At 40.3% G+C, this 11,352-nt stretch overlaps 1 protein-coding gene across 1 annotated transcript in view; it reads right to left on the reverse strand.

Annotated features, from left to right (window-relative positions):
- The window catches only part of LOC149920161 (uncharacterized), a 35,614-nt gene extending 24,536 nt beyond the window's left edge, over positions 1-11,078 (reverse strand). The window contains exon 1 of the mRNA XM_090144876.1: positions 10,815-11,078. Coding sequence (XP_090001002.1) covers positions 10,815-11,078 — 264 coding nt within the window. The remainder of the gene's footprint in view (positions 1-10,814) is intronic.
- Positions 11,079-11,352: the final 274 nt, after the last annotated feature.

An 11,352-nucleotide genomic window follows, 5' to 3' on the forward strand; every position in this document is an offset into this window, starting at 1 on the left:
ACAAAAGTAGATCTCCTGTTTATTTTGCCTTCTGTTCCTTAAAGGCTAGATTTTTTTTCAGCTCACTGAAGCAGACTCTTTTAAACAAAATGAATGGAATATCTGTTAACATTCAGCTCCCAAGTTGCATAATAAGGAAGTTAAAACATAAAAATAATTTTAGCTTTGTTCTGAGAGTACACTAGCTATAATCTTAATCTAAATCAAAGTGTGTAATTCATAGGATTTTGTTACATGAGGTTATAATTCCATGATTTAAAAATCTTGGGTTTTTATAAAAACCTAAAGACAAAATATCACAGCATGATACATCCTATGGCACAGGAAATGCAAAATGAAAGCACCACTCTTGGAGAATACAGAGGTAGTAAAACCAGGAAGTTTTATTATTAAATGGATAAAATTCTATTTAGCATACTAAAATCATCAGAATGAGATAACTTCTTTTTGAAAACAGTGCTAGCTAGAAGAGTGATCATATATATAGAAGGAAGATTTCTGGTTTCTGATCATTGTTCCCCTATTAATTTTCCTTGGAAACTAAAGCTACTGCCTGGAATTTTCTTTTCATTCCCTCCTATTTGCAGCCTGCAAAGGAATACTGACAACTCAGAATCAGATATTCAGTTTTACATTTACAAAAAATAACTCTTAGCAAAACTGAGATATTGTTTCAGAAATGGTCTAGGAAAGTTTCTAACCCAAGAAGAGTAACTGCAATGAAGAACTCAACATCAACTTCAGAACCTAAATCCAAGGATGACAACAGGTAATTTATGTTATCAAACTTCCACTTTGTAATTCTGAAAAGAGGCAGAAGTTTCATACTTCTCATAGAATCTCTGTGTATGTTTAATCCAAACCACAAGATTTAGAGCAAAGATCATTGGGTCTTCCTACTGCTTCCATAGCATTGACATAATCTCAAAGAAATCCAGCAATAATTGTGATGATTAAAGTGATTATCTTTGATGAACCCCTGGGAACAAAAAAAAAAAAAAAAAAAAAAAAAGATGACTTCTGTCTTGACCTCAGACCTTGTCTCATCACTGGGATGCTATCTTATGATCTAGACTCCTGACTGGATAGAGCCACCATCTCTAATACTGTCCTGTCTGCCTTGCTGTACTTGGCACTGCATGACTGTACTATTCCTGTTGGCTTCTGTCCCTTAAGAACCATCTCACCCTTGCTCATTGTTTGTCAGTTCTCTCTCTGCTTTCAACCTAATGAACTAAGAAGAATACTTTTTTTTTAATTTTGGTTTGTAAATTTTTGTCAGAACAAAACTAAGAATTGGTATATAGCAGAAATTTCTTATTAGGCATTTGTTCATTTTGAAATAGGAAAAAAGATACTGGAGCTTTGTTTTAGGTTTTTAATACAGGCAGAATTTATCTGGTGAACTTTGCAGAATAGTAATTGTTGTGGTGTGCATAGATATAGCAGCTATTGTGCTGGTGTATTCTTATTACCTGTGTACGGTACTCATTTAAAATTATTCATAAGCATGTAAAAAAAATGCTCTTTTTTAATTTGAATTTGCATGTCAGTGTGTTTCACAGACACATTTGCTTTTTTCTTTTTTAAATTTATATCAAACTGTTGGTTTTAAATGCACATACTTCTGAGCGCAGAAAGGTATCATTTTTTTTGAAAATAAATTCTCTAATACTTTGATCTCCCTAGTAAGGGTAGTGATATTGAGATAACCTTGAGCTCTCTGGAATTCACAGAATCAACAATCATAGAACTATCAAGGTTGGAAAAGACCTTGTCCGATCAATATATCCTCAGTAAACCACGTCCCTTTGTATATCATCTAAACATTTTTTGAACACCTCCAGAGATGCTGACTAAACCACCTCCCTGGGTAGTCTGTACCAGCGCCTAATCACTCTTTCTGAGAAGAAATTTTTCCTAATATACAATCTCAACCTCCCTTGGCACAACTTCAGGCAGTTTCCTCTTACCCTACTGCTAGTTACTCAGGAGAAGAGGCTGACTCCCACCTCACCAGAACCTGCTTTCAAGTAATTGTAGAGAGCAATAAGATCTCCTCTGAGCCTCCTCTTCTCCAAGGATCAAAAAAAATTAATGAAATCTTCTTCCTTTGAAAAGATTATACAATTTGTGTGGAAACATCTGAAGATATTTTCCAGCTGCTGAGCTATACAAGCATTTCATAAACTTGGAAGACATTCTTGTACTCAAAACAACAGTGTTAGCACTGATATCCAACCAAAGTCTACAGTGACTCTTTCCTCCTAATTCCCAGTTATATTGTTTTGTAACATTTTACCTACACTAAAACAAACTTGCTATATAGATCATTATTACTCTATTACACAGCTTTGTAGATGAAGTAAATTATGGTCTTAGTGGTACATTGTTACATTCCTATCAAAAGCCATGCCTTGAGTCTCTGCAGTTCTTTCATTTCCCATATTATGGGAACATAAACCCAGTTGGATGAAACCGGAGTTATAGGAAATGCTAATGGTAGGACAGTTTATGACACAAATGTTATGGTTAGCAGGAGCAGACATGGAAATGACCCAGAGCATACACAACTCAGGCAAGCTCTTAGTTCATGAAATGAAATCCCAAATCCTCCACCATTATATTTCCTCCAAAATCAGAGACACTGAGATGGACACAGCTACGTCAGACTTATTCTACTGCAGTGTAACCCAATACAATGATGTTGCATTTTGCCAATATGCTCTATAAAAATGCATCTTTCTTGTGTGAACTTTTGAAATTAAATTCTTTAAACTGTATTATGGTATCTTGATTTCTCCAGGTTTGATTTCACAGAAAGCTTATTAATACAGAGAAAGGGAGAGTAAACATATAAAGGGAAACATAGCAATTAGTGTGCTTGGTCAGCATGATTTGCATATAAATCAATTTTTGAAAAAATCCTTTTCTGGTTTTCAGTCTATTGCTCCCACACCAAATTCTGATAAAGGAAGACTTTTCACAGAAGAAAATGAACATTTTGGGAGCATGGCCTTGGTTTGTGGAGCTATTTACTGCCAATTTTCTGAGAGATGTCTTCATTAACAAAAGCTGAAGTCCAAAATGAATTTGTGCAAAGCTCTGGCATAATTAACACAGATTAAACTAGTAGAGATTTTGAAATTATACTTCTTGGTTTTGCAAAATATAAAGTATACTACTAATCTACAAATTACACAAGTATTTTAAAATGCATTTACACAGCATATCTCCCTCTTTTCTTTTTCCAAAATGAACTTTGGCACCTGTTAATTGCCTACCAATCTGACATTTGTCTTTAAGTATTTGTAAAAACAAAATTAATCAGAACATACCTGCCTAAAATGGAATTAACAAGTTGGAAAATATTGTCTTTTGGCCACTCTACTTTGGCTTCCTGTAAACAGGTAAACTCTAAGTGAAAACTGTAAATTGTGAACTTGTAAACAAGTTCAATTCAACTTAAAAGGAGGTGGAAAGGAAATAACTGATTCTTCTGCAGACTGTTATTGAAATTAGCTTATCAGCAATTGATACCTTTGTTGTAAATTTAAAGGAAACAAAATAAAATGTGCAAATAAATCCCTTTGAAAATTGTTTCTAGCCTGCACAGGACTGCCTTTTCATAAGTTAGAAAGCTTTCAGATCTTCCTTTGTCAGTATTTCCTAGTCTATTTAGCAGAAGCAAATCCACTCTTTTACAGCAAAGAGAGCATACATACATAGATGGAGGGCCATAATCCAATTCAATTAAAAAATAGAATAAAGTTGTAACTACAGGACAAGGGAAAATGATTTTAAACTGGAGGAGGGTAGATTTAGACTAGATATCAGGAAGAAATTCTTTACTGTGAAGGTGGTAAGACAGTGGAACAGCTTGCCCAGTGAGGTTATGAATGCCCCTACCCTGGAAGCATTTAAGGCCAGGCTGGATGGGTCTTTGAGCAGCCTGGTCTAGTGGGAGGTGTTCGTGCCAATAGCAGGAGGGTTAGAACTAGATGATCTCAAAGGTCCCTTCGAAACCAAACCATTCTATGATTCTATAAATAAATAGCAAACAGGTCCACTTAAAAAGTGACAACTGTGATTGCACAGAACAAAAAACCTGCAAAATGTTATGAATCTTGAAATTAGTATGACAGCACTCTCTAAACTTAAAATATGATCTATAGTCACTGTCTCTGCTGTTACAAAAAGAAAAAAAAAAAAAAAAGCTGCAACAAATATTTCATATAGTTAACGACTAAGTCTACTGAGCAGAGTTCTTTAAGAACCAAAAAGACAAAAAAGCTATTAATTGTTTTCATGAACAGACTTACAGAGGACAAAGAAAGTTTTACTTCTGGATCTCCTTTAAGCATTTGAGAATAACAATGCAACACAGAATCCTTTAGAACTATCTTATCCAGTTTCTTGAGATCTCTCACAAGATAAAGCAATCCTTTCAGATAGGAATAAACTTGCATCCGTATCTTACATTAAAATCCCTGCTATAGTTTGCTATTCCCATAAATATGTTGCCAGTTGGGAATGGTACTAAACTTGTGCCGGTACCAAGCCTTGAGCCTGGAAATAACTAGCAAAATGGGAGTTGTTCCGACCAAAACTGATAGAGAACAATCTAATAATGTAAAAGAACAGAAGTTGAATACAGTGCCTAGGAAAATTCCCCGTTACCATTCAATTTACTAGTACGGTTGTAATGTGATGAATAATAAGACCTCAAGAAATGCAGGCAGGCAAAAGAGAGGCAATTGTTGGTTTTATGCACATAAAGATCAATAAGGGACATTCACGTTAAGAAGTAAATAGTATTCTGTGAAGAAACAGAAGGTATGAAAAGTCTCAAGGCAGTTATAACACCACATGTAATGAAAAAAGATCTAGCGTGTTAAATATTTTTGATCATTTGTTCTTCTGTTGATGAAGCTTTAATAATATGGAAGTAATAATAAAAGGACCTAATCATTTTTACATAAAATCAGTAAACCAAGAGAGATGGTTACATTCATAACTTAATTCTGTAACTGGAAACCAATGCTGTTTTCACCACTGTTGTGAGAATTTCATCAAGAACATGTCTGAAAATGTGCTGTGACGTGAGCAGCTTAAGTCCATCTGATATTATGCTGCCCATGTAAGTGAGGAATAATTCAGGCACTTCCTTTACACCAGCAATAGCCTCTGCTCAGCAGAATAGCAGCAGTAGCATGAACTGACCTGGTAAAATATTAACATAAAAAGCGATTTTAACCAATAAATAATTAATTTGATGCAGTTGACTACACATGGAAGAACGAAGTAATTCTGGCATGTCAATGATATCAAGATCACTCCTTCTGTGCCTTAAAGACTCTCATGAAATCATCTCTGAGTTTATCTTCATTTAAATTTTCTCTAAATGCCATATTTTTGAAGGTAGTCCTATCTAGACAAAATAAATGGTGCAAAGCCTCATGTTAGCAAGATGCCATGAGTAGAAAAATATGAGATTTAAAACAAAAAAATAGAAAAGATTGGGTTTTACGGAAATTTGACTCGTTAAAATACATTTTAGTCAGTCTTGATTTTACTGAAATTTGACCAGTTAAAATACATTTGCAATCAGTGTTGCAAACAGATCTTTAGGTAACATGACATACTACTGACTAACATTTTCTTAATCTTTGGTCTTAAAAATCAAATGACAAACAAGGTCAACAGAAAATTGCACTTCACAAATTCAGGAATGGAATATAAAAAAAGAATTCATAAACTCAGTATAAGTAAAAATGTTTAAGTTTGCTGCATCTCTGCTCTACCCTATGGCTTTAACAAAGGAAGACTGCAATTTTAATTAGTCCAATAAAGTTGACTTCTAAGATGGTAAAGGGTGATAAAAGCCAGATTAAAGACAGCCTGCCCAACTGGCCAGTCAGTATCATCACAGAGACACAAGTAGTTGTCTCTGTAGCAGAGCAGACAACACCAGGAATCCAGCTTGCCATATGCAAGACAATCCTTTAAGCACTTGTATTTCTTTCTTTGCAGAAGCATTCATCAACTTAAATTTCATCAATGTCATGCATTTCTTAGAGACATAGGAAAAACCATGATGGAAAGGAAGAGGAGAGAGAAAAAAAAAAGATCATTCCTTCCCTGGGTGTAAATGGTGTTTTAAGCATTCCTTCTCATAAATTATTCCATTTGTTTTACAACCAAGATCTGAATTACTTTATTACACTTTGTGCTATCTGCTAACGCTGTTTTGTTTTGCAATGATTTAGAAGTGAAATTTAAAAACAAGAATGGGATGGTACTATTTCTCAGGCACATAGGCATTAAAAGGAATGTATTTCAACACCACAAAAGTTTCCTTTATTCTGTAAGAGAAAAAAAAAAAAAATCATTTCTTTCACTGAGACCATCTCCTTATCTCCTAAATTCCACTTCCAAGAACCAACTTAGTTCTGAGCTGTGAATTAGCTCTGCCCTCTAGACTGAAGAGATGCTCTGAGTCAGCTCTGAAAATCTATCTACTGCAGGAACCTCTAACACTAGTATATCAATCTACTTAAAGAATTTATAGGGCCCAAACTTTCAAAGGATGACAATACCTCATACCACCATCTGATATGAGTACAGCAGTAATCAGCAGTAATCAGCAGGATAAGATCTTTACATGGAAGCTGCTTTGCCCTGGTCTGCAACAAAGAAGTGACGCAAAGCTAACCCTGACACTTTCCAAGTTAGTGCTCTCACTTTCAGCTCCTGAAGATTTGCCAATGAATTTTTAAAAATCTCTACATTCTCTGCATCCTGTATACTCTGGGGAGCAGTAATGGGATTAGGAGTGAGGCAAGGGGCTCAGCTGAAGTGCATCTATACCAATCCACGCAGCATGGGCAACAAACAAGAAGAGGTGGAAGCCATTGTGCAGCAGGCTAACTATGACCTAGTTGCCATTACGGAAACATGGTTGGACCACTCCCATGACTGGAGTGCTGCAATGGCTGGTTACAAACTCTTCAGGAAGGATAGGCGAGGAAGGAGGGGTGGCGGCATGGCTTTCTATATTAGAGAGTGCTTTGATATTATTGAACTTGAGGCTAGGGATGATAAGGTTGAATCTCTGTGGGTAAAGATCAGGGGAAGGGCTGACAAAGCAGACATACTGGTGGGTGTCCGCTACAGACCACTGAACCAGGATGGAGAGACAGGGGAGTTCAACTTCTCCAACATATTGTGGGAATACAATACAGCACAGAAGAAGCAGTCTAGGAGGTTCCTGGAGTGTATGGAGGATAACTTTCTGATGCAGCTGGTGAGAGAGCCAACAAGGAGCTGCCCTGCTAGACCTGCTGTTCACAAACAGAGAAGGTCTAGTATGAGATGTGGAGGTCGGGGGCTGTCTTGGACAGAGTGACCATGAAATGGTAGAGTTCTCGATTCTTGATGGAGCCAGGAGGGGGAACAGCAAAACTGCTACCTTGGACTTCCGGAGGGCAGACTTTGAATTATTCAGGGATAGGGGGATCCCCTGGGTTTCAGTCTTAGAGATTAAAGGGGTCCAAGACGGCTAGTCACTCTTCAAGAAGGAAATCTTAAAGGCGCAGGAGCAGGCTGTCCCCCTGAGTCACAAAATGAGCTGGCGGAGAAGAAGACCGGTGTGGATGAAGAGGGAGCTATTCTTGAGGCTCCGGGAGAAAAAGAGAATCTACCTCCTGTGGAAGAAGGGATGGGCGACTCAGGAAGAGTACAGAGAAGTTGTTAAGATGTGTAGAGAGAAAATCAGAAAGGCAAAAGCCCAGTATGAATTCAGTCTGGCCACTGGAGTAAAAAGGAACAAGAAACTCCTTTACAAATATATCAACAGTAAGAGGAGGACCAAGGAGAATCTCCATTCTTTACTGGATGAGGCTGGGAATGTGACCACTGAGGATAAGGAAAAGGCAGAGATTCTGAATGCCTTCTTTACGTCTGTCTTTAAAACTCAGACAGGTTATCCTCATGGTACTCCACTCTCTGACCTGGTAGTCTCGGCTGGGAAGTAGACAAAATCCCCCACAATTCAGGAGGACACAGTCAGAGACCTTCTACTTCAACTGTACTGCCTTAAGTCCATGGGGCCAGATGAGATTCATGTGAGAATGCTGAGGGAACTGGAGGAGGTGATAGCCGAGCCACTTGCCATTATCTATCAGCGCTCCTTGTTGACTGGTGAGGTCCCAGAAGACTGGAGGCTTGCCAATGTGACCTCCATCTAGAAGAAGGGTTGTAAGGAGAATCCGGGGAACTACAGGCCTGTTAGCCTGACCTTGGTGACAGGGAAGGTTGTGGAGCAGATTGTCCTGAGGGAGATGACACGCCATGTGCGAGACAACTGGGGGAACAGGCTTATCCAGCATGGGTTCACAAAGGGCAGGTCCTGCTTTACCAACCTGATCTCCTTCTATGATCTAGTGACCCATCTGGTAGACGAGGGAAAGGCTGTTGATGTAGTCTACCTAGACTTCAGCAAAGCCTTTGACACTGTCTCCCACGGTATTCTCTGCTGCAGAAGCTGGCAGCCCATGGCTTAGACAGGTACACTCTTGGCTGGATAAGGAACTGGCTGGAAGGCCGGGCACAGAGAGTGAGTCGTAGTGAATGGAGCTAAATACAGCTAGCGGCCGGTCACGACTGGTGTTCCCCAGGGGTCGGTGCTGTCCTCTACAATATTCTTACTGATGACCAGGATGAGGGCATTGAGTGCACCCTCAGTAAGTATGCATTTGACACCAAATTGGCTGAAAGTGTCGATTTGCCTGGGGGTAGCAAGGTCCTACAGAGGGAGCTGGACAGGCTGGATAGCTGGGCTGAAGGCCAAATGCCGAGTCCTGCACTTTGGCCACAACAACCCTAGGCAACGCTACAGGCTTGAAGCAGACTGGTTGGAAGACTGTGTAGAGGAAATGGACCTGGGCGTATTGACTGATGCTTGGCTGAACCAGGAGTGTGCCCAGGTGGCCAAGAAGGCCAATGGCATCCTGAGTTGCATCAGAAACAGTGCTGCCAGCAGGAACAGGGAAGTGATTGTCCCCCTGTATTCAGCTCTGGTGAGGCCTCACCTCGAGTACTGGGCCCAGTTTTGGGCTCCTCACTGCAAGAAAGACATTGAGGCCATGGAGTGGGTTCAAAGAAGGGTGATGAAGCTGGAGCAGAGGCCTTATGAGGAGTGGCTGAAGGAGCTGAGATTGTTCAGTCTGGAGAAGAGGAGGTTCAGTGGAGACCTTACTGCTCTCTGTAACCACCTGAAGGGAGGTTGTAGTGAGCTGGGGGTCGGCCTCTTCTCTCGTGTAATTGGTGATAGAACTTGAGGGAATGGCTTCAAGCTGTGCCAGGGGAGATTTAGGCTAGACATTAGGAAATACTACTTTTCTGAAAGAGTGGTCAGGCACTGGAGTGGTCTGCCCAGGGAGGTGGTGGATTCATCGACCCTGGAGGTGTTCAAGGAATGTTTGGATTTTGTGTTGAGAGATATGGTTTAGTGAGAACTATTGGTGATAGGTGAATGGCTGCACTGAATGATCTTGTAGGTCTTTTCCAACCTTGGTGTTTCTGTGATTCTGTGATTCTACACAGATCAACTGTCTGGAACACATCTTCTACACAGCAAAACTAAACCCAGACTGAGATGTGAGGGACACAATCAGACTTCTAAAGCTACATCTACATTTTTACATAAAGCCAGGTCAGAAAACAACCTCAAACACTGGATATTTGGTTTTCTGCTCCACTTAACTATTTTTTTGCCCTTACATCTGTTTTGGACCCCTCAAAAGCATCAACCTACAGTTTTTATATTCTACAGTGGGGATAAGTCCTTAGCCATCTACACTGCCTAGGAACTGAACTTCAGCCCTCTTTGGCTTCATATTTAGACATCCTCAGTGGCCAGTTGTATCTTTGTAGGTAACTTTACCTTAAATGTGAGGAGAACACTATAGAGCGTATGTTCTATTTCATGGAATTCTAAAGACAAAAATGTAGAGATTCTCCCAGCTCTAAGGCACCTGAATATGACAAAAAGCTTGAGAATAACATGATAGAATCATAGAGGAATCATCTAGTCCAACTCCCCTGCAGTGAACAAAGACACCACAGCTAGATCAGGTTGCCCAAGGCCTTATCTAGCCTTGCCATAAAAGTCTCCAGGGACAGGGCATCCACTACCTCTCTGGGCAACCTGTTCCAGTGCCTCACTGTCCTCCCTGTAAAAGACTTTTTCCTTATATCTACCCTAAATCTACCCTCTTTGAGCTTGAAATCATTTCCCCTTGTTCTGTTGACAAAAACCCTGCTAAAGACTCTGTCCCCTTCTTTCTTATAGCCTCCCCTTTACATACAGAAAGGCAGTTATCAGGTCTCCCTGGAGTCTTCTCTTCTCCAGGCCTGAACAGCCCCAGCTCCCTCAGCCTGTCCTCATAGGAGAGGTGTTCCATTCCATGGATCATTTCTGTGGCCCTTCTCCGGACACGCCCCAACAGGTCTATGTATTGTAGATCCTATATTGAGGAATCCACATCTGGACCCCCTATTCCAGGTGAGGCCTCACCAGCACAGAGTAGAGGGACAGCATCGCCTCCCTCAACCTGCTGGCCACACTTCTTTTGATGCAGCCCAGGATATGGTTGGCTATCTGGGCTATGAGGGCACATGGCTGGCTCATGTCCAGCTTCCCATCCACCAGTACCCTCAGATCTTTTTCAGCAGGGCTTGTACTGACAGAAGTTGCCATAACCCAGATGAAAGATCTTGCAATTGAATTTGTTGAACCTCATGAGAATCACTTGAATCCACTGCTCAAGCCTGTCTTTGTCCCTCTGGATGGCATTCTGTCCTTCTGGTGTGTCAACCTCACCCCACATCTTGGTATTATCAGCAAACTTTTTGAGGGAGCACTCAAGTCCAATGTCAGTGACATTGATGAAGATATTAAAGAGTACCAGTCCCAGCACTAAGCCCTGGGGGACATCATTCATCACTGATCTGCATCCAGACACTGAGCCACTGACCACCAGTCTCTGGACTCGATCCTGCAGCCAGTACTTCATCCGTTACTGAAGTCCAGATAGATGATATCAGTGGATCTTCTCTTGTCCATCATAAAAGGCCACTAGGTTGGTCAAGCAGGATTTGTCTTTGGTGAAGCCATGCTGGTTCTCTCATATCATCCCCCTGTCTTCCATGTGCCTTAGCATAGCTTCCAGCAGAATTTGCTCCATGATCTTTCCCATCAAAAAGGTGATACTGACAGGTTGGTAGTTCCTGCGGTGATCATTTTTACTCTTCTTAAGAAAGGGTGTAGCCTTTTTCCCAGTCACCAGG

Source organism: Phasianus colchicus, chromosome 1 (genome assembly GCF_987193195.1).
Source record: "Phasianus colchicus chromosome 1, bPhaCol1.hap1.1, whole genome shotgun sequence".
NCBI classification, from domain to species: Eukaryota; Metazoa; Chordata; class Aves; order Galliformes; family Phasianidae; genus Phasianus; species Phasianus colchicus.